This window comes from Sphaerodactylus townsendi, linkage group LG15 (assembly GCF_021028975.2).
Source record: "Sphaerodactylus townsendi isolate TG3544 linkage group LG15, MPM_Stown_v2.3, whole genome shotgun sequence".
NCBI lineage: Eukaryota > Metazoa > Chordata > Lepidosauria > Squamata > Sphaerodactylidae > Sphaerodactylus > Sphaerodactylus townsendi.
In genome coordinates, this window is record NC_059439.1 from 27,934,960 (window position 1) to 27,958,318 (window position 23,359).

The window sequence follows — 23,359 nt, forward strand, 5'->3', positions numbered from 1 at the left end:
TCTGCATGTGCGGAAGGGGCCCCAGAAGGGTTAGGGTGAATGGTGAATTATAATGATTTATTACCATACAACCAGAGGTGGGATCCAGCAGGTTCTCGCCAGTTCCCGAGAGTGGGTTACTAATTATTTGTGTGTGCCGAGAGGGGGTTACTAATTGGGTCTGCTTTTCCGTTAGAAATTCCATTAGGTCCAAAAATCATAAAGTCCTGTTGTTTCCTATGTGGCTGGTTAGCGAAGGTAGAAAACGGGATAATTCTCCCTGTTGGGCTGTTTTAAAAACATGTTTTAGAAATATGGTGAAGTTCCTTGTTTAAGGAAAGTATCCGTCTTTTGATTTCTAGAAACAAAATTAAGTATTTGAAAGTATGAAGTATTTGACAGGCAGTCAATTAGAGGAGAAGTCGTTGTTTCTGTTGGCAGTAGGCGATAGGACTTGCTATAATGAGTTTAAATTATGGACAGAAAGATACCAGCTGGAAATTAGGAACTTTTTTTTTTACAGTAAGAGTTTTGTACAGTAACAGAGAAATTATTAATGCCCCGCCCCCGGAATGCCCGGCCACGCCCCCGTCATGCCCCACCCAGCCCCATTGGCGCTACGCCACTGTTTGAATCCCACCACCATGGGAACCTGTTACTAAAAATTTTGGACCCCACCACTGCATACAACTTGATGGCATTTTCCACCACCACTAGTCCCAAGTGGATGTTTTTTTAAATAGTAGTCTCTCGCTCCTTTTTGTTGCATAGGTGTAAGAGGAAATGTGCAGCGTGCCAGCTCGTTGCTTTGGTTAGTAGATCACAGGAACAGATCAGTGTAATGCTGAAGCAATCTGGCAAGTGGCATTTGTTTAAGAAGGCCAAAGAAAAGGCACTCACCTGTATGTGGATGGGAACAACAACCTTGGGGCCAAAGAAAGCGCTAACCGGGGGAGGACCTTCAAAATGCACACTTTCCCATCCACAAATCATCCAAAGCCACTTTCACTGTGATTTTTCCTTTCAAAAAAATCCCACACCAAACCAGGTTTGAGAGAACTGCCGGAGAAAACACAGAAGCAGGATAGATAGAGGAGAGCGTCATGGGGATGCTCTTGGGAACATTTAGCCCAGGGGTCTGCAACCTGTGGCTCTCCAGAGCTTCATGGACTACAATTCCCATCAGCCAGAGTCATGGACTACATCCTAGACTACAATTCCCATCTCCAGAGGTTCATGGATAATGGGAATTGTAGGGAATTGTAGGATAATGGGAATTGTAGTCCATGAACCTCTGGAGAGCCACAGGTTGCAGACCCCTGATTTAGCCTCTACAGGTGGGTGGGATGGTTGACGACTTACTCCTTTAACCCTTGCCTGGACTGAAGTCGGTAAAACAGAATTGCATCTCTTCTGGACACTGGCCCCTCCTGCACCTTGAAGAATGACACCTCAAAAGTCTGGGTATTATTTTCTTTATTTAATCCATCTGCGCCCCACTTCCCCCCCCCCAAAATGGGGTCTCAGAACAGCTTACGCCATTCTCCTCTCCTTCATTTCATCCTCACAACAACCCTGTGAGGTCAGTTAGGCCGAGAGTGTGGCTAGCCCAAGGTCCCCCTATGAGATTCCGCGGCACAAGTGGGGATTTGAGCCCACGTCCCCCGGGTATGAGTCCAACACTCTAAACCACGACACCGCACTGGCTTGTGCCAGTGTTATGACTTCAGACAGCATGGGGTGTAGACATTCTTGGAGTCTTTCCAGCACGATGGCCAAAACCCTCACACACGGGACACCTCGTAGTCTTGGAATGCCAGGATGTTTTCATACACGGAGGTACACGGCACCTTTTCACTGTCTTCTGGTGGAGGGAGCTGGATCCTATCCAGGAGACACTGATGTAGGAACACATACTGCGACTGCAGAGAAAGAGAGACGTCACGGTGGGCGGCATTGTTACTAAAAGTAAAAAGTAAAGTGTCCCCTTCCGTCGTGTTCGACCCTAGGGTACCACTGCAAGCGGTGATTGTCAGGGAATAAAAAAAAATATGTGGTGTGCATCTTGTGAGCAGACAGATCAATGTGATCGAGGTGACAGCACTTGTCAGACAGAAACCCCTGTCAAAACCGGATGTCACTGTACAGAACCAGTTTAATCCTGATCACTGACCTTTACTGTGATTGGCTAACAGTAGTAACAACAAACAAACAAACAACCTTTATTGGCATAACAACATTATATACACAGATCCACTTAACCAAGTAGAGGGAAGCTAAAATAAATGTACAGGTAGAGAAGGCTGATGTTCAGGATTTGCTCCTAAAGCGCTGTTTTATATACAAATCCAAAAATTTGGTGACTGCATCGTTTGCATCACTACTGGAGCTGTCCAACAGAAAGGTAATCTTTTGCAAGTCAGATGCATACTCTTTTTTGAGTAGCAGAGGTGACAGGTATTTGACTCTGGGTCCTGTGTAGAGTGGACAATAAAGTAAAATATGGTCTATAGAGTCAACACAGTTCCCGTTGCATATGCATAGCCTTTGGCGGTAAGGGGTTTTAGTGAATCTCCCTGTTGATACGGCTGATGGTAGGGCATTGCAACGGGCCAACATCATTGCTCTATGGAGCCTGGGCACGGTTCTCTGGTGCAGGTATTGAGCCCCCTTATTACCAGTGTAGGTGATACCTAGAGCTAAAGGAGAGCAAGTCCTGGAAGCCTTTTCGAGTAGGATCTGACGTTCCTGGTCAAACAGCCTTCTCCTCAGAAGCTGGAAAGTCTCTTTAGATGGTAGCATGGCCAGATAATCCAAAGAATAGGCTAACAGTAGTATATAGGTAGAGCATGTTCCACTGCTCTGTGTCTAGGGATTTCTGAGTTGCTGCGGAGCGTGCTGCCCGATTGTTTTGCTGATACTGTCTACACTGTAAATAACCTGCACCTAAAGATAAAGTCTTCTTTGGAAGTGAAACTACTTTATGGTGTTGGGTTGTTTCTTCTGCCGTGCCAAGCCTTTTTGCAGCCGCACTTATCCTACCTCGGTAACACAGCTTCTGCTTGGCAAAAGGTCTACTCTGTTAGTGATTTCATAGGCAAACCGTTTTTGTGGGGTAGTTTGCCATTGCTTTCCCCGGCTATTCTTTACCCCCTAGCTATGTGCCAGGTACTCATTCACCGACCAAGGAACGGATGGATGGCTGAGTTGACCATAAGCCAGCTGCCAGGATATCTGACCCACAGGGGGCTCGAACTCCTGACTGTGTGAGTGGCAGTGCAAGCACTTAACCACTACGCCACGCAGCTCCTGTTGTTACTAAAAGTGACTACAACTGATTGATACTGTTGTTACTAACAATGGCCCAGACCAGAGGTGGGATCCAGCAGGTTCTCACAGGTTCCCGAGAGTAGGTTATTAATGATTTGTGTGTGCCGAGAGGGGGTTACTAATTGGTGATTTTGCCATGTGATTTTTGCCTTAGTTACGCCCCTCCTCTCAGCAATAGCGCGCAGAACTTGAAGCAGTCTAGCAGGAGGTGCACCGGCGTGCGTGGCAGCCTGCGCCTGCGTGCATTCGTTTCCCTACCAAGGACCGGTGCAGTGGCTGTGTCCTTGCCACAGCCCCGCCCAGGAATGCCCCGCCCCTGGACTTCCCGGCCACACCCCCCATCGTGCACCGCCCATTGGCACCCCATTGGCGCTGCACCACAGTTTGAATCCCACCACCATGGGAACCTGTTACTAAAATTTTTGGATTCCACCACTGGCACAGACTAGCCTGATCTCATCAGATCTTGGAAGTTAAGCAGGGTGGGCTCTGCTTTTTCTTGGCGCCAGTTTCCATTGGCTCCGTTATTCATTTAGAAAACCGACAGCCTGTTTTCCCATGCAACGGTTTCCCATTAAAGCCACAAAATATAATCCCAAACATCCATCAGGCAATCAGTGAGCCGTGACTGAAGACCATACAGTAGCCAAGAAATGCAACAAACCCGCAGGTGCATCAATAACCGTCCTGGCTGCCAAAGACGTTGCACCTCGGAAGACAACCAACCGCACAATGTCGGAGTCAGCTCAGCAAATTGCCACTCTGTAGAGGCCACAACCCTGGTAGAACTGTTGGAAGACTTTCCATGACTGGTTTCAAAGAGGAGATATAACTGGGAGATACAGGTGGATGAGAAACCACCAAGGAATACCAGAGTCACTCCATCCAGTCTCTGTTCTATGAGACTCAACTGCTGTTGTGCAGCACAGCGCCCCCTGCAGGACTGGAAGATCTGCCCTATGTGCAACTTATTTATTAGTGCTCACCTCGGTCTGAATCATGAGGGGTCGGTTCATTCTCATCCGCTGCACAAATGAATAGACACCAATCTGCCCCTCTTTCTGGGCTTGGCTCAGCAAGGTGTCCAAGGCGATAAATGTTCCAGTTCGGCCCACACCAGCGCTGGGAGGGTGAGAATGAAAGGGTGGGGAAAGTCAGGTGCTGATAGTATCCACTGAGCTGATAGTATCCACTGAGACGAATCCTCCAGGAAACTCAGAATCAAATACAAAAAGGTGGTGGGATTGGGAGGGACCTGATGCAGTTTATATGGGTTTAGGCTTAATTTCAGGACTGCTCTAGGGACAAGAGCCCCATGGTGCAGAGTGGTAAAACTGTCTGGCTGCATCTAGCTGCATCAACAACCTGGCAGCACTATCTAGCTGCATCTAGCTACATCAACAACCTGGCAGCACTATCTAGCTGCATCTAGCTACATCAACAGCTTGGCAGCACTATCTAGCTGCATCTAGCTACATCAACAACTTGGCAGCACTATCTAGCTACAGCAACAGCTTGGCAGCACTATCTAGCTGCATCTAGCTACATCAACAACCTGGCAGCACTATCTAGCTGCATCTAGCTACATCAACAACCTGGCAGCACTATCTAGCTGCATCTAGCTACATCAACAGCTTGGCAGCACTATCTAGCTGCATCTAGCTACATCAACAACCTGGCAGCACTATCTAGCTGCATCTAGCTACATCAACAACCTGGCAGCACTATCTAGCTGCATCTAGCTACATCAACAACCTGGCAGCACTATCTAGCTGCATCTAGCTACATCAACAACCTGGCAGCACTATCTAGCTGCATCTAGCTACATCAACAACCTGGCAGCACTATGTAGCTACATCTAGCTACATCAACAACCTGGTTCCAGACCATATAGCAGAAGTGCCAGAACCTTGAACTCAGCCCAGAAGCAATACCAGTAACCAATAAAGTTAATTCGTCTCTCATACTCCCTCCTCACACCCTGCCGATTGGTTTACCTGCAGTGCACCAGTGCTGGACCACTCTCCACATGCTGTTCTATGTGCTCCCTCACAAGTTCTCGGAAATGAAGCGTGGCACTCGTGACTGGGGGTACCCCATGGTCTGGCCACGATGTGTAGTGGTGATGTCGGGCAAAGCGGACCTCACATTCATTCCTCTGTTGGGAGACGCAGAAACATCAGATTCCCTTTGGCCTGAAGAAGACACTTCTGGGGAAGGGGTTGGAAGTGTTTGGCCTGGAGGCAGGACAAGCTTGACTCCAGCTCCCACCCTCTCCACCACTTACCCGCTTGATGGAGAAGTCCCGGATTGTCCAGTCTGGGAGGATGGTTTCTACGACAACCGAGACAGTAATGTCATCATAGGTGCAGGGTGTGTAGTCCAGGGGCCAGTATTGTTCACATTTCACCTAGTCAAAGAGTGGGATGGTCAGAATGGAGAAAGGAACAGCAGCATGGTTTCTGGGATGGTTACCTTGGCAACGAGTGGCCAAGCTAACCTGGGGCTCATATTACATTCGGGTTCCTCTGTTTACAGATCAAACCCATACCTCAATCTTTCCTTCTTATTGCAATCCGGGAGCAACTTTGATCGGCAAATTCTCTCTTTTGGGCTGCAGTTTCCAATGGAAAGAAGCTAGACGCATACAATGCAGCCCATTTCATATTTGCCACCATTCAACCATCTGATGGAGCAGAGTCGCAGCTATTTATTGCCCTTTGCAAATATTTTCTACAGTGCTAAAAAAAAATGTTTTCAATTATTTCCTATCATTTCTCGGGAAGAAAAAGTTCACTGACATCCATTGCCTTCCCTTGACTTGATCAAGGGCAATTGAGGACAATGGGGGTTTTATACAGCCAAATTGGATGGCCAGGTGGCATTTGGGCTCTGTTCCTGACTGAGTAGGATCATCCATGTAACTATTCCAAAGGAGAAACAACAATGACAGCGAACGGTTTTTTAAAAAATCAAGATCGTTCACACAGGAGAATACACGAACGTGGGAATCTTTCGGGAGAAGTTCCCATCCCACCAAAGTCAGTCGTTTTAACTTGCCACAGAACTCACGCCTACTGTTTTGCAGCCTGTGGAGGACCAGACTGATGGACACGGGATTCCCCACTTCTCAGCTATCCCATAATGTCCTCACTGCCACATGGGACAATTCTCACCCGTCCGTTTTCGACGCAGTTGGTGAGCATGACCAAGGTTGTGACTCGTTGCTCCCATATCATGTGCCAGAAATCATAAACTGTTCCAGGCAGGGGTCCTTGGGTTGCGATGTACTCCTTTTCTCCCTGGTAGCCCTGAAATTGGAGGGAGGAGGAAACTCAGCGCAAGCAAAAGGGCATTATGAAGTGAAGGTTTAGGGGGGACATGATAGCCATGTTTAAATATTTGAAGGGATGCCATGTCGAAGAGGGAGCAAGCTGCCTCAGAGACTAGGACACGGAGCAATGGTTTCAAGGTGCAGGAAAAGAGATTCCACCTAAACATTAGGAAGAACTTCCTGACAGTCAGACCTGTTCGACAGTGAGATTCACTGCCTCGGAGAGTGGTGGAGTCTCCTTCTGTGGAGGTCTTTTAACAGAGGCTGGATGAACATATGTTGGGGGTGCTTTGATCATGTGTTCCTGCATGTCAGGGGGTTGGACTTGATGGCCCGACTCTATGATTCTTTGATTCTATTCCTGCTTCTACTTGCACATTTTTGGATCAAGAAAAGGCTAAAATATTGTGCCCATGTAACGATGGCTCAGTTGAATCTCTGGCCCACCAATTACTACGCTGTCTCAGATTCAAGGAAATCAGATCCAAGTATGTGAATCTCACTCCTTTACATTTACCTGATCTCCCCGATTTAATTAGATTACACTACTTGTTGGACAATCCTGATCCTTTTCTCTGTATGATAGACTTTCTCCTGGAAATTCCTAAACGCCAGTAGATTTCCTTCGACCTAACATTTATTTCCTGTATTGTGTATGCTTTTTAATCTGCTTTTTACTATTGTTGTACTGTTGTCTATGCCAATAAAGGCTTGCTACGTTGAACATTTTTGGATCCATGCCTTGGTGGATTTTAGACCAGTGGATTTTTCAGGGTTCCCGTTCATGCATATCAATGCTGCACATCTATGATAAATACGTGTGTTTTAGCATTTGCATGACAACCACATATATGGGGAAGATCACAGGCGGTGTGCGCTTGTTAGACGTGATTGCAATGTCTGAAAAGACCGACGCTGCTCCATAATTGGGGAAGAAAAATCTGGAGATGCAGATGGAGTCTGGATTGCATCTATCAGCTTAAAATAAAACCCAAAAATAAAATTACCACCCAGGAAAGTCTCAATTTGCATTATGCAAATCGCATAAGCTGCAGTAATAAAGTAGAGAAATGTGTCTGTTTTTACAACGGGGGCTGAGATATTCTGGGTCTGTGCAAGGAGACTGGGGGAATTTTGGAAGAGGTGGCAAAACCGAAACCCAAGGCACAGACACTTATAAATGGTGTTGAAACAGGGGCGTACCACCTAGGGGGACATATGGGGTCAAATGTTCCCAAGCTGCGGCCATTTAGTCACCTGGGTGGTGGAAAATTGCCCCCACATTCCTCCTATTGATGGTGACTTTGAGATGACCTGGTGCAAAAAGAGCTGTTTGGTCATGGTGGGGGAGGGCAGCCACCCATTCGGGGGGGGGGGTAGAAAATTCAGATTTTGCACCAGGCTACATTTTCCCTAGATACGCCTCTGCTTCAAAATTTAGCTAAGAACAAACCAAGAAGCAAATACTCCACCACAGTTACATCAGCAAAACAGCACCCAATTCCCACTAAATCCAAGTTCAGTAGCTACAAGATTTGGATCAAGGAAGTCAGAAACCACGCTGGAGCGGGACTCACGGGCATATAACTGGCATTGATATAATCTGAGTCGGGGTCACTGGGGCTGGCATTGAGCTTGACTCGAGAGCTGTCATCTGCAACAGAGGAACAAATGGGGTTAAAAGTGAACTTGGGAAAATAACAAGCCCCCCCCCCCAAAAAAAAAGGAGGAGGAGGAGGAGGAGGAGGAGGAGGAGAAGGAGAAGGAGAAGGAGAAGGAGAAGGAGAAGGAGAAGGAGAAGGAGAAGGAGAAGGAGAAGGAGAAGGAGAAGGAGAAAAGGAGGAGGAGGAGGAGGAGTTTGAATTTATATCCCCCCTTTCTCTCCTGCAGGAGACTCAAAAGGGCTTACAATCTCCTTGCCCTTCCCCCCTCACAACAAACAACCTGTGAGGTAGGTGGGGCTGAGAGAGCTCCCAGAAGCTGTGACTAGCCCAAGGTCACCCAGCTGGCTTGTGTGGGAGTGCACAGGCTAATCTGAATTCCCCAGATAAGCCTCCACAGCTCAGACAGCAGAGCTGGGAATCAAACCCGGTTCCTCCAGATTAGATACACGAGCTCTTAACCTCCTACGCCACTGCTGCTGGCAAAAGCTGGTAAAATGAAAATGCGAAATCACACTGAAGTAATGGAAAGCTATAAACCTTCTTCGACATAAAGATGACAGGAAATCTGAGAATTCATACGCCACTTCCTGGACCATCTTTGTTCAAGAGCGTGGCATATTCAAGAACTGAAGGGGGAGTTTTGATAGGCCTTTAATGAACGGCACGTGCAGGACCTGACTTACATGGTAGGACGTTGCTGTAACGGTTCTTGTCTCGGTTTTCAGGAAGTTCTGCCACACTTTGGGACTGTCCGGTCCCCACGTCCTGCAGCTGCTATTATGTAGGTACAGAAGGATGAGATGCTGAGTTGGTAAAGCAGAGCACGCAGAGGTGCAAAAGACAGGGCAATTCTTCCAGAGAGGCAAACAACAGAATCATAGAGTTGGAAGAGACCCCAAGGGCCATCAAGTCCAACCCCCTGCCATGCAGGAACACACAATCAAAGCACTCCTGATAGATGGCCATCGAGCCTCTCTTTAAAAACCTCCAAAGAAGGAGACTCCACCACTCTTCGAGGCAGTGCATTCCACGGTCGAACAGCCCTTACTGTCAGGAAGTTCTTCCTAATGTTTAGGTGGAATCTCTTTTCCTGCACCATGAATCCATGACTCCATGTCCTAGTCTCTGAGGCAGCAGAAAACAAGCTTGCACTCTCTTTGACATGGAAAGCACGGAAACTGGATGAGCTTACAAGGGAAGGGAGGAGGGAGACACAGAGACGTACAAGAATGTATTTATAATACTATCAATGCATTTAGACTTGTCATTCATGCTATAAATCAGTTTGTTGTACTTCCCTGTTTTGGGGCGAGTGTTTTTCTTGGAGGGAGCTCATCCAGTTTCCGTGCTTTCCTTTTCTCCCCCTCGCCTTTCGTTTTCCTCTCCGCTCTCTTTGACATGACATCCCTTCAAATATTTAAACATAGCTACTATGTCCCCCCTTAACCTTCGCTTCTCTGGATTAAACATCCCCAGCTCCCTAAGTCTCTCCTCGTAGGGCATGGATTCCAGACCTGTTACCATTTTGGTTGCCCTCCTCTAGACCTGTTCCAGTTTGTCAGTATCCTTCTTAAATTGCAGTGCCCAGAACTGCACACAGTACTCTAGGTGAGGTCTGACCAACGTAAGGATAGAAACAGGTATGCATTTGCTGAGCCAAATGAGGGAAAGATGAGCCACCGTTCCAAGCCCAGCATTGCCCCAGCTAGACCTATCCAATTCACACATTGCAGTGTCCATGTCGGGGGCACATGGTCACAGCAAGCACTTTGGGACAAATGTCTGCCTAGAGTCCTGTGTTTGGAAGACAACTCCAAGATCCCAATTCAGGATGTCTAAGGTGAAGAACTGTAGCATTCTCCTGCATACCCTTTGGCTCCAGGGTGACACCATTTGCCTCATTGGGGAAACTTACAGTAGAATCCATACCCACTACGAGGAGAGACTTAGGCCCCTTCCGCACACGCAAAATAATGCGTTTTCAAACCACTTTCACAACTGTTTGCAAGTGGATTTTGCCATTCCGCACAGCTTCAAAGAGCACTGAAAGCAGTTTGAAAGTGCATTGTTCTGCATGTGCGGAATGAGCCTTAGGGAGCTGGGGATGTTTAGTTTGGTGAAGAGAAAGTTAACAGGTGATATGAGAGCTATGTTTGGATATCGGAAGGGATGTCATGTTGGTGAGGGAGCAAGCTTGTTTTCTGCTGCTCCAGAGACCAGGACCAGGAGTCATGGGTTCAAGGTGAAGGAAAAGAGATTCCACCTAAACATCAGGAAAAACTTCCTGACAGTAAGATGAAAAACTTCCTGGGCCAATTGATGAAAAGAACAAGTTCAGAAATTCCTTTAAGGGGATATGAAATACTTCCTAGCTCTGGCAACTATAAGTGACTAGTACTCAATTTCTCCAGACCAGAAGCCATAAATCTACTAATGAAGAAAAAACACAGTGGAATGCACGAAGAGTGGGGGAGTCTCCTTCTTTGGAGGTTTTTAAAGAGAGGCTGGATGGCCATCTGTCAGGAGTGCTTTGATTGTGTGTTCCTGCATGGCAGGGGGTTGGACTTGATGGCCTTTGGGGTCTTTTCCAACTCTATGATTCTATGATTTAACTTTCCCCAGTGAGCAAGCAGCCTCCCTGGGCTGTTTTCAATTGGGGAAACAGAAGAAGAAAGAGGAAGAGGAGGAGGAGGAGGATCAGTTTTTATGTCCAATTGTAATCTAAATTTAAGGAGGATGAAAGTGGCTTACAATCACCTTCCCCTCCACACATCAAGCACCTTATGAGACAGGTGGGGCTAAGAGAGTTCTGAGAGAACTGTGACTGGCCCAAGATCATCCAGCAGGCTTCATGTGTCGGGGGAAACAAACCTAGTTCTCCAGAGCTCTCTAAACTGGTGAACTAATCGCGGAGGACCTGGTTCTTCCGATTAGATTCCGCCACTCTGGCTGGCTCTCATATTTGCCTCTTTAAAGTTACTTTCTCCTAAGCTCTGAAACTGACCTCCCGAAAAGGCTCCGCGGGAGATCAGAGGAGCTGCAAGAACAGAAGCCGTGTCGGACAAGGGCTGGTTGTACAGACGGGATTTCAACAAGCGTGAGCCAAAAAGCCAGCCGGATCCAATCCTGAGTCACTGCTAATAGGCATGGAACCGTTCCACAGTCTGGGAGCGATAGTCTGCTCGCTGAATAGGGATTAATCCACTTTCTTGCCCACAGAGACGCCTCCCGCAAGGAGGTTTTGAGAGGCAAGGGTATCCTTTTACCCTCCCAGCCTTATCCCACAGCATTACCTGGTATTCTTTGGCAAAACCAAAGGCGCTATCAGAGAAGTGCTCGCAGCAGTAACACGGGAAAGCCGACACAGAAACCGAGGCAAGAACGCTGGGGAGGAATGATGAAGAATGAAAAGGCTGTCTTTATACACCAACTGATACAGACAACAAGGAGGCCCCCGTGCCCTGTATTTCAAAAGCCTGCTGGCAGGGAAATCTCTGCTGCACGAACAGCAGTCTTGGCATCACCAGCGGGAGACCCCGATAAGAGGAAGCCCTTAAAAATATTGTGGTTCTCTCTTCTGCGGGGCGTCGTGTACACAATTCCGTGACACAATGAGCGCTTCCCGGGGCCTTTGTTTCTAGCTCTTACGGCGGCAGACACATTTCGAAAAATAAAAATAGCATCTGTTGAAACCTGCAGTGTTTAGAGAGGCCGTGTCTGGACTTGAACATGAAGCCCGTCGCAGCGGTAGGGCCGGATCTGCCCCGGATAAACCCGCAGATTAAAATGAAAAAGAGGGGGAAACAGGTCTCCCCTCTTCCTCCTTTGCAAGAAACCCGCTCTGATCTGTTGTCTTCCTGGCCTCATATTGCTGGCTTAGCAGACTGCACTGCCTTCCCTGACACCCCCTCTCTGAGCGATCCAAGAGCCTCCTCGGGGCAGCGAGTTCAGTCTTGCCACCCTGGCAGCTGGGTCAGAGCTTCTTTTCCTTTCTCTCCTAGCAATAACTAGAATCCAGTTGCTCAGCAACCAGCCCCCCTGTACCTACAGCCTTGTGCTGTCCAGTTTCTTCTGCAGGCTACATTCTCTCTCCCTCTTCCCCATCCTCAATTCACGGATCATACTGGCCTGCGACCCTTCCAGCTAGGAACGCTCCCTCCACAGACATTGTTTCTGCCTCCCTCTAGATCCCCAGGTTTTCAGGCTGTATATTCTTTTGTTAGCTCACATTCGCTTTCTCTCCATTTTGCCGCATACAAATGGTGAATTTGGAACCCACTCAAAGCCCTCGAGTTGCTGGGCTCTCTACAAACATGCGGGCATTCAAATTTGTGTCATTTTAGGCTGAGCAAGACAGGTGAAGGAGGAAGATGAGGAGGAGGGGAGGAGGAGAAGAGGAGGAATAGGAGTTTGGATTTATACCCCACCTTTCTTTCCTGTAAGGAGACTCAAGGTGGCTTACAAGCTCCTTTCCCTTCAATGTATTGTCGAAGGCTTTCACGGCCGGAATCACTGGGGTGCTGTGTGGTTTCCGGGCTGTATGGCCATGTTCTAGCAGCATTCTCTCCTGATGTTTCGCCTGCATCTGTGGCTGGCATCTTCAGAGGATCTCTGAAGATGCCAGCCACAGAAGCAGGCGAAACGTCAGGAGAGAATGCTGCTAGAACTGGGCTGACTTCAGCTCGGAAACCACACTTCAGGCTCCTACAGCACCTCTCCCCACAACAGACACCTTGTGAAGCAAGGGGGGCTGAGAAAGTTCAGAGAGAACTGTCACTAGCCCAAGGTCACCCAGCAGGAATGTAGGAGTGGGGAAGCACATCTGGTTCACCAGATAAGCCTCTGCCACTCAGGTGGAGGAGCGGGAAATCAAACCCGGTTCTCCATATTAGAATCCACCTGCCTTTAACCACGACACCACGCTGGCTCAGGTTTCGTGTGACGGGTAATTCGGGCGCCAGGGCACTGCACTATGTGAGTCGAATGGTCACTGGCAGTCCACGGCTCATATTCTCTTCTCCCAAGGGCGCCCGACAGGATTTTGAGCATGTTCTACCAAGTTCTGCGTCAAAATAAACAATGCGTCCTGACTCCAAACCAAAAGCTCATCCGGTCCGGAGCTCTCACCAGGGCGGTCCCACGTTTGCTTTCGGTTTCTCCGAGATCTTCTCATGCCTGTGAACAAGACAGGGAAACTGAGGCACACACTTGGCAGCCACCGGAAGCCTCAAGCCAAGAGGGGTGCTACAAAAAGGGAGCTGCCCTCTCTCAGCAGTGCCAAACCGAAGGAACTCGTGTTGATCTGAAGCTGGGTGCTTCTGCTGGTGGGAGCACATTCAGAAAAAGGTCGGCAACCTCCAGGAGGGGCCTGGAGTTCTCCCAGAATTCCATCTAATCCCCAGGCAACAGAATTCCATCTAATCCCCAGGAGGACAGCAACTCTGGTGGGTTGCAACCAGGCCAGAGGGGAGAGCTAGGTGGCTTGTCCGATCCTTCCCCCTTCCCTCAGCAAGCTCCAGCCCGCTTTGCATTATGCAAAAGCCAGCGGACAAACGCCAACCGACTTGCTCTGCCTGGCTTCCTCCTGCCTCAGGATTCATCGGCTCACAGCCCTGACGTTTCCCACCGAGGGCAGTCGACACAGCGAAGGGGAACAAGCTCACAGTATCTAGCTAGCTTACCGTCTCCAAAAATAGAACAGCAGCAGGCAAAAGAGGGCCAGGAGGACCAGCGCGGCAAACACGGCACCGACGATGACCCCTGGAGATACAGGACAAGGAAGCTGGAGATCCCCACCTAATGGGGCAGGCCCCAGAAGCACCATTTTCTGGGCCCGGCGTGAAATTGTGACATGCGTCTCCCCTCCCGCAGCAAGTGGTCCCAAGGCACACAGTCACACTGTCCCGTACCCCTTCATGAATTATGAAAGAAATGCCTGTTTTATCTCTGAAATCTCTGGATAGCTTTAAAAAGGGCTTGGACAGATTTATGGAGGAGAAGTCGATCTATGGCTACCAATCTTGATCTGCCTTGATCTCAGATTGCAAATGCCTTAGCAGACCAGGTGCTCAGGAGCAGCAGCCACCAAAGGCCATTGCTTTCACCTCCTGCATGTGAGTTCCCAAAGGCACCTGGTGGGCCACTGCGAGTAGCAGAGTGCTGGACTAGATGGACTCTGGTCTGATCCAGCAGGCTAGTTCTTATGTTCTTATGTTCTTAAATGGAGGAGGAGGAAGAGGAGGAGGAGGAGGAGGAGGAAGGAGACTCAAGTTGGTTCACAAGCTCCTTTCCCTTCCTCTCCCCACAACAGACCCCTTGTAAGGTAGGTGGGGCTGAGAGAGTTCTGAGAGAACTGTGACTAGCCCAAGGTCACCCAGCAGGAATGTAGGAGTGTGGAAACATATCTGGTTCCCCCGATAAGCCTCTGCCACTCGGGTGGAGGAGTGGGGAATCAAACCTGGTTCTCCAGATTAGAATCCACCTGCTCTCCACCACAACGCCACGCTGGCTCTCAATAGAGCATATTATCACAAAGGGGTCGCAGCCTGGACTGGGCCTTCTTGGTACTTGAGCGGGAGACCACTAAGGAAGACCAGGGCTTTGCAAGAGGGAGGCAATGGCAAACCACCTATGAATGGGAGGCAAACCACTTCTGAATGTCTCTTGCCATGAAAACCCTACAGGGTCACTGTAATTCATCTGTGACTTGACAGCACACTTACACACACGTACCAGTCTAGACATGGGTCCCATGTTGAAAAGGCACAGGGGGGCTGCCTCAACCAGAAATGTTTCTGGTCGAACAGTAATCTAAACAGAAAGGCTGCACATTAAACTAGTCTTCCCAGTGGGGTGGGGTTCTCCAGGTCATCACGCCGACTGCAGCCGTGTCCCTTTATGGCCTCCCATTGGCTTCCCTTTCAAATGACTCCCCAAACAGACACCGACTGCATTTGGAGATACATTAGCCCAGTGTTTCCCAACCTTTTCGAGGTCAGGGTACCCTTGACCTTACTCTTCATATCTCACGGTACCCCTGGCGCCACCCTCCACCTTCCCCTCCCATTGCCCTTGCTTGCCACACCCCTCACCTTCCCCTCCCAGGGTGAAGGGAAGCACTGGGGGGGTGGCTGCTGACCTTGTGGCAGGCCCTGCCCCATGTCCTCGCTGTCGCTGGTGGGAGACACCACAAAAATGAGGGGGGGGCGGTAGTGTTGCCGCAGTACCCCTGGGACATGCTCACGGCACCCCAGGGTACCAGGGAACCCTGGTTGAGAATGTCTGCATTAGCCACTTCCAACAATCCGTCTCTGGTATTTGCACTTCTTCCAGTGGTGGCGAACCTTTGGCATTCCAGATGTTATGGACTACAATTCCCATCAGCCCCTGCTAGCATGGCCAATTGGCAGGGGCTGATGGGAATTGTCGTCCATAACATCTGGAGTGCCAAAGGTTCGCCACCACAGTTATAGGCCCCCTTGCTCTTCATAAGCCCTTTCCGTAGCCCAGGTGAGGTTCTGTCGCTTTCCCTTCAACATGCCATCAGCCCCCCCCCCTTTGCCTTGAGCAGCAGCTGTGCAGTAAACTGCAGCTTCTTAATGAATTAAGACAATTCCCCTCCCCCAATAGTGCAATAATGGGTACGTATAGAGCCAAGAGTACCCTATTAACTCCAATACTCAGGATGCCCTCCGGACTTCTTATCCGAAGGTGTATCAAAGGCGGGACAAGCCAAGGCTCATACCCCGGACACTTCTTGAGGGGGTCACCAGACAGTCCAGAACCCCTCCCCCCCCGAATCTCACCCTTGCTGTCCGTGTGACATGTCACTTGCTCGGAACTGCTCTGCAGTTCATTCCAGAATGTCACCACCTGCACCAAGTAGCTCCTGGCGGGCTGAAGGTCGCCCACTTCCATTGGGACTTTGCAGTTTAGCCACGGCTCGGACTTCTGGCCAGAGACGATGACCTGGAATGTACTGACACCCCCGGAGACACACGCCCATGACACCTTCAAGCCGTAGCCCCCTTCCACCGGCTGGCACTGAACGTTGCTTACGGGCGCTGGCTCTGTAGGAAGAAGAAGAAGAAGAAAAGTTTGGATTTATATCCCCCCTTTCTCTCCTGCAGGAGACTCAAAGGGGCTGACAATCTCCTTGCCCTTCCCTCCTCACAACAAACACCCTGTGAGGTGGGTGGGGCTGAGAGAGCTCCGAGAAGCTGTGACTAGCCCAAGGTCACCCAGCTGGCATGTGTGGGAGTGTACAGGCTAATCTGATAAGCCTCCCCAGGTAAGCCTCCACAGCTCAGGCGGCAGAGCGGGGAATCAAACCCGGTTCCTCCAGATTAGATACACGAGCTCTTAACCTCCTATGCAAAGAGAAAGGAGCTGGTGGGGAAAGTCTGGAGGGTCTCCTTATTGAATTCATGAAGTCTGCATCTCAGCCTTCTTCCTGTGGCTGCGGGAAAAACATTAGGAGCAAAACCTACCAAATGCCTCTGCCCCACCCCCTCCACGGCCTGGCGACGCCTCTGCCATGGCTCCGCCCAGGGCATCACACACCCCTGCCCCGTTGGCGCTACACCACTGCTGATACACGCTTCAGCCACCCCCTCTCTCCTTCACTTTCCTCCCACTCCCCATAACCTGAGGATAGATACTTGTGGCTCCTTCTTGAAGAATGTTGGTGCTGAATGACGTCAGGTCTCTCCCTTTAGCCACAGTGAACAAGATGAAGTTGTACTTGGTGCCTGGACTAAGAGTGTTTAGCACGAACGTTGAAGTCTTGTTAGAAAACGTGAAGCTTTTCGGGGTCTCGGTGGGCCCCTTCTGCAGTTCAAGTGTAAAGCCACTGTACGCAGGGGCTGGGAGTCCCCAGGACAAGTTGACCGCGGACTGGCTGATGGTGTTGACCATGAAGTTAGTAGGGGGCAACGGGCCTGAAAGAAAGTTACAAGAAGTGAGAGCTAGAGAGCACCCAAGATCACGCCATAGTAATCCCTATTACTACAGATGTGCATGAAGGCTGGACAATGAAGACAGCTGACAGGAAGAAAGAAGATTGGGGTGCTGTGTGGTTTCTGGGCTGTATGGCCGTGTTCTAGCAGCATTCTCTCCTGACGTTTTGCCTGCATCTGTGGCTGGCATCTTCAGAGGATCAGATTCTCTGGAGATGCCAGCCACAGATGAAGGTGAAACGTCAGGAGATAATGCTGATGGAACACGGCCATACAGCCCGGAAACCACACAGCACCCCAGTGATTCCGGCCATGAAAGCCTTCGACAATAGAAAGAAGATTGCTTTGAAGTGAAGTGTCGGAAGAGAGTGTTACAGATACCATAGAACACTAAAAAAATGATAGGTAAGTTCTGCTTAAATTAGCAGAGTAGGACAGAAGAGACAGATTCTCAGTTGCTTTTGTATAAATGAGTTTACTACCTATTTGGGAGGGTTACATGGAGAAAAATAAGAAATCCTTTCTTTCCTGTTACATATCCATAGTACTACACTTGGTTACATCCTGTCTATCTCGCCTCGTGGTCACCTCGTGGCCTATCTGCTCAAACAAAGACCTGAACAAGACTGTTAATGATTGGACATTAGGAGGGCATTGATTCATAGGGTCGCCATGAGCCAGAAGCAACTTGACAGTACTTTCTACACTCACATTTTGCTAGATTGCTGAACAGCTCCAGAACAGATGCTACATAGGCTTCACCGCATGGTTGGAAGACTTCCCACATAGTTACAAGTACTACTCAAGACGCTGTTAGTGTACTACCCATAGTAATCTGAATCCATCAGTTTCACAAATTAAATACCACCCATAGTGCAGGGCCCAACTCCAACCTCCCCCCCAAATACTGACACTTACTTGTTAGAGTCCAGTTTTGTTCTACTGCGCTCTCAGTATCATTGATGACAGAGACTAATTGTACAATGTAGACAGTCCCTGGTTTGAGTCCACGGATGGTATAATAGGAAGCGTTGGTGCTTCCATTCTTCACTGGATCCCCAGGGTCCTCTCTGACCCAAAATATCCTATATAAATAGGTGTCAGCATTGCGGTCTTTAGGGGGATCCCAACCAATGGTTAGATTGTGGGCGCCGTATTCTGTCACAGTTATTTTCCCGGGCTTGTTTGGAACTGGGGAAGAGAGTAGAATAATTTAACAGACAGCATACACCTCCTGTTGACGAAGCAGACATCAGAATCTGGGCCTTTTTAGGGCCCAATAAGGCATGGCCTGCTGGGTAATCTATGATTGAGCTCTCCCATGGCTTTTCAGAAGCACAACTGCAGAAGGTAAAGGATAATTCAGATTGGGGCCAAGTGGACGGCTGGGAAGAAAAAGAAGAGTGTGGATTTATACCCCGCTTTTCGCAACTGTAAGGGGTCTCAAAGTGGCTTATAAACTCCTTTCCATTCCTCTCCTCACAACAGACACCTTGTGAGGTAGGTGGAGCTGAGAGAGTTCTAGGAGAACTGAGATTGGCCCAAGATCACCCAGCAGGCTTCATGTGGAACAGCGATTGAACCTGGTTCTCCTAACCAGTACTCCACGCTGGTAACTGTTGCCCCATTATTTTTTTACCACTCTCAGTCATAGCCCCCTCCAATCGCTCTCTACACTATGGAAGAGGAACATGCAGGTTCCTTATAATATTTGAAGTGCATTACCCTGAGTCTGACTACTGTCTCACCTAAGACAGTATTGCCTATTGTAATCAGCAGTGGCTTCCTGGAGTCTATGCTGAAAACGATCCTTCTCAGCTGGAGATCCTTTTTGATCATGTTGGGGGTTAAACTGGGACTTGCTCCCATGTTTCCCCGAAAATAAGACAGGGTCTTATGTTAATTTTTGCTCCATTTTCCAGCGATGTCTTACATTTTGCACACACACACACACACACACACACACACACACACACACACACACACACACACACACACACACACACACACCCGCATGACCAGATCAGCTGCGCCAGGGAATCTATAACTAGGGCTTATTTTTGGAATAGGGCTTATATTTCAAGCATCCTCCAAAAATCAAGCTAGGGCTTATTTTGGGGGTAGGTCTTATTTTGGGGGTGTGATCATATCACTGCAAACACAAAGGGATTCGATCAGAGAATCAGAGAATCATAGAGTTGGAAGAGACCCCAAGGGCCATCAAGTCCAAACCCATGCCATGCAGGAACACACAATGAAAGCACTCCTGGCCAGAGGCGTAGCTCCAGGGGGACAGGGGGGTGACGCACCAGACGTACACCCCTGTGGGGGTGTGGTGAGGGCGTGGTGTGGTGTGGCGTGGCATGGGCGTTCTGGGGTGGGGCAGGGAGGGGCAGAGGACACTCCAGTGAACCAGGCGCTTTCCCCCTTGTTACACCTCTGCTCCTGGCAGATCGAAAGGTTCCATCACACTGTGGAGTCTTCCTCCAGCATAAGGAGGTCTGAGCCAGCAGAAGTGGTGTATTCCACCCAGGGAAACTCAAGGCCCAAGTGTTCACTTTCTTTGAGGGAGAAGCGAAATCAAAATGCTTTTTTTTTTTCCAGGTGTGAAATTTGGTAGCATCCCTATTTACGTGAACGTGAGAATCCGCTCGGGAGTTTCCAGTGCTGGAAATTTAGGTCATGTCTTCTCCAGGTGTCCCTCTTAAAGTAGACACATTCTCGTGTTTTTCTTTATGGACAGCGTAGACACGTCAAGCACAAGGCCAAGCAAGTTTGCAAGCAAGTAGATACACAAGAGGGGAAGCCAGGGTCTCCAACGTTCCAGTCTTCCCTTACAGCCCTACCACCGCCTTACGTGTGACGACATCTGGAAGGACTGTCCCAGTGCTGCTGACGTTGTTTCTGGTGACAGCATAGACAGTGACCGTGTACAGAACCCCTGCTGCCAGATCGTCTGCAGTGTACGGATTCTTGGTGGTCAAAGAGCAGTTGGATTGCGAGAAACCATTTGACAGGCAGATCTTATATTGGTAGGCAGGTGAACTCCATGTGATTGTTAGGGAATCCACTGTCCGATTTTGCACCGTGGCATTCTGGACTTGAGAAGGCCCTGGGAAAACGACAACAACAACAAAAAAGGGACTCTCAGTGGACAAGGACTGTCAACTCATGCATAAGCTGCTCCCTTCCAGTTCATTCATTTGTGCGTCTTTTATTGGTATAAAAAGATCTAGGCTGGTTGTAATCATTTTTATCTCTAGATTGGCTCATGTAGCGTAGCAATTAAGAACCGTGGACTCTGATCTGCAGATCCAGGTTTGATTCCCCATTCTCCAGTATGAGCAGTGAATTCCCATCTGGTGGACTGGATTTGTTTCCCCGCTCCTGCTCATGAAGCCTGCTGGAGGACCTTGAGCCAGTCACAGTTCTCTCAGAACTCTCTCAGCCCCCCCAAAAGCCTCACAAGGGGTCTATTGTGCGGAGAACTGGATTTGTTTCCCCACTCCTGCTCATGAAGCCTGCTGGATTTGTTTCCCTGATCCTGCTCATGAAGCCTGCTGGATGACCTTGAGCCAGTCACAGTTCTCTCAGAACTCTCTCAGCCCCACCAGCCTCACAAGGGGTCTATTGTGCGGAGAGGAAGAGAAAGAACACAGGAATGCAAAAGCAAATCCAGTTCACCACATAAAAGTCCACCGCTCATGTGGAGTGGGGAATCAAACCCAGTTCTCCAGATTACAGTCCACCCGGTGTTAACAACAACACCTTGCTGGCAAGAGGTTTTTATGGTCAGGCAGGAAAAATAAGACGTCTCCTCAGCTCCTGAGTGCCACAAGATAGCAGGAAAAGACCATTTCAGGAAAAAAAGTCTACATTTTAGAGACTTCAAAAAAAGACAGCTTAAAATGAAATGAATTGTCCTCAGGATGTTTCGGGGGGAAACTGTGTGGAGTTCCTCACTGAGATGCCTTTTTTTCTGCCCTCAAGACATCTTATTTGTGCTGTGCAGAATGGACCCCACTCTAGCATTTCTTCAAAACCGAGAAAAAGTCACTCCATTAGCCTTCAATGCAGGGAACAGAAACTATGCACCGGTGCACACACACAGACAGACATAGTCAAGGGAAAATTAACAAGCTTCCCTCCTGGAAAAGGAAGAAAGACCCCGTTTCCAATTTCTGGATGTTCCTCCCCTCTTAAAAGAGCAGGCACAGATCTTGCAGTCCCCAGACGTCTTGGTAAGACTCACGGGTAGTTCCATTTACACTCTGGTTTGACCTTTCAGTGCCTGCGGCCCGGTCCATCACAATAGTGTAGTCCTCCCCAGGTAACAGACCGGCGAAATGCGCCGTGCAGTTTGAGCTATTGGCAGGGGTCAATTGGCAGGTGGAGTTGAGGCAAGGTGGACTTTCCCAAAAGAGAGTGATGGAGCTGCTGGTTTGCTCTATGACTGTCAGATGATTCACAGGATCTGGACCTATGCGGAAAAAGAACCAGAGTCAGAAACTGGGGCTAAGCTTGAGCAATACTGAAAAAATTCGGTAAAATTCGGATTCGGTTTGATTCGGCTGTAAAATTATTATTAGAGCCGAATCAGCCGAATCCCTGATTCGGTATACCCGAATTTATTTGGATATAGATGCTCTACTTCAATTCCTCCTCTGTGGTAGGAAAATCACGCCCCAATCTACATGGTACAGCAGTTGGCCTGAAAAATGTAGGGGTTATACTTTGAAGGTTGTGCCCAGACTGAAGCCACTGTAAAAGCGTGTATGAAGGAGGGAATTCCACTTTCTTCCTACAGAGCTCCGGGCAGCCCACAGCTTGGAACTGGCTCCTGCTAATATGCCTTTGGTGATAGTTTGGTGTGAGGACATTAGCAAGTGGGTCAGGTCATGAAACGCTCAGCCTGCTGCCAATCTCAGCTATATCTGCTGCCTGGCATTATCACATAGTCCCATCGTCCCACTAGATATCATAACATATAATAGGGTTGCTAACTCTGAGAAATTCCTGGAAACACGAGGAGGGAGGGTGAGCAAGACATAATTTGGGAAGGGGAGGGATGATAGTGATTCATGCAGGCAATTGATCTCTATAGTTTGGAGATCAGTTGTAATTCTGGGAAATTGTTGGGCCCTGCCTGGAGGTTGGCTACTCTAGTTGTATAATTTCCTTGAGGGAAAAAAATAAACTTTTTTTTTGAGTACACTTTAAATTTAATTCGAAGGAAGGAAGGAAGGAAGGAAGGAAGGAAGGAAGGAAGGAAGGAAGGAAGGAAGGAAGGAAGGGGAGAAGGGGAGAAGGGGAAGGAAGGGGAAGGATGAGGAAGGAAGGAAGGAAGGAAGGAAGGAAGGAAGGAAGGAAGGAAGAAGGAAGGAAGGAAGGAAGGAAGGAAGGAAGGAAGGAAGGAAGGAAGGAAGGAAGGAAGGAAGGAAGGAAGGAAGGAAGGAAGGAAGGAAGGAAGGAAGGAAGGAAGGAAGGGCATTATTTGAAATCCCTGGTGCTACAGTGTCCAACAAGGCATAATATTAATTGTGCAGTTCCTTATATGTAACCCTGCGGGCATTTAACCAGGCAGGTCTGGCGATATAACGTTATTCTTTTTTCAATCTATGCTTTGATACAAGATCCAGCTTCGTTTCTCTTACCTTTGGTCCACAAAGTCACACCTGCTGTGCAGTTGCTATGCTGTGACCATGGAGAATACAGCGCAGCCTGTCCCCCGCCTTTTCCGCCTCGGCGGTTTTGCTCTGCACACCAGTCAGCTGCCTGACACTCACCCAAATGAGCTTCTCCCATTCTCTTGCTCTGTTTTTCATTGCAGGAATTGCAGGAATTGCCCTTGACAAATGCACGCATTTTAACTCATTCACTTGAAACATTCCCTCCCTTGCATCTCTGCAATGCAACCTTGAAGGAGCCTTCTCTGCCTCCAGAAAACTGTCTGTTCCTGCTGTGACCTTCGGGCACAATTTATGAGACCCCCAAGACCATGGCTGATGGTGGCTCCAATTTAAAAGGGAGGAGTGGGGTGGAAGGGGATTTTAACCCCTTCCACTTGCGCTGTTTTCACACTGAACATGGAGCAC

The 23,359-nt window shown here is 48.8% G+C and overlaps 1 protein-coding gene across 1 annotated transcript; it reads right to left on the reverse strand.

The window, feature by feature from the left end:
• Window positions 1–1,603: 1,603 nt before the first annotated feature.
• PTPRH (protein tyrosine phosphatase receptor type H) lies at window positions 1,604–23,069 on the reverse strand. The gene is made up of 16 exons (XM_048516718.1): window positions 22,919–23,069; window positions 21,517–21,744; window positions 20,122–20,376; window positions 18,183–18,455; window positions 16,968–17,246; window positions 16,113–16,376; window positions 13,989–14,067; window positions 13,435–13,551; window positions 11,601–11,691; window positions 8,991–9,081; window positions 8,221–8,297; window positions 6,486–6,620; window positions 5,597–5,719; window positions 5,307–5,467; window positions 4,296–4,431; window positions 1,604–1,901 (listed from the first exon to the last, which is right to left on the reverse strand). The coding sequence occupies exons 1-16, from the start codon at window positions 23,067–23,069 to the stop codon at window positions 1,764–1,766; spliced, it is 2,598 nt and encodes an 865-aa protein (XP_048372675.1). The 3' UTR covers window positions 1,604–1,763.
• Window positions 23,070–23,359: the final 290 nt, after the last annotated feature.

Excerpts from the sequence above, each read along its gene's own strand:
- PTPRH (XM_048516718.1), bottom strand. The coding sequence starts at position 23,069 with ATGGGAGAAGCTCATTTGGGTGAGTGTCAGGCAGCTGACTGGTGTGCA. Across the intron at positions 9,082-11,600 it reads GTTTTGCCAAAGAATACCAG|CAGCTGCAGGACGTGGGGAC; the intron begins GTAATGCTGTGG and ends CCTACATAATAG. Across the intron at positions 1,902-4,295 it reads CCCTCATGATTCAGACCGAG|TCGCAGTATGTGTTCCTACA; the intron begins GTGAGCACTAAT and ends CTTTCTCTGCAG.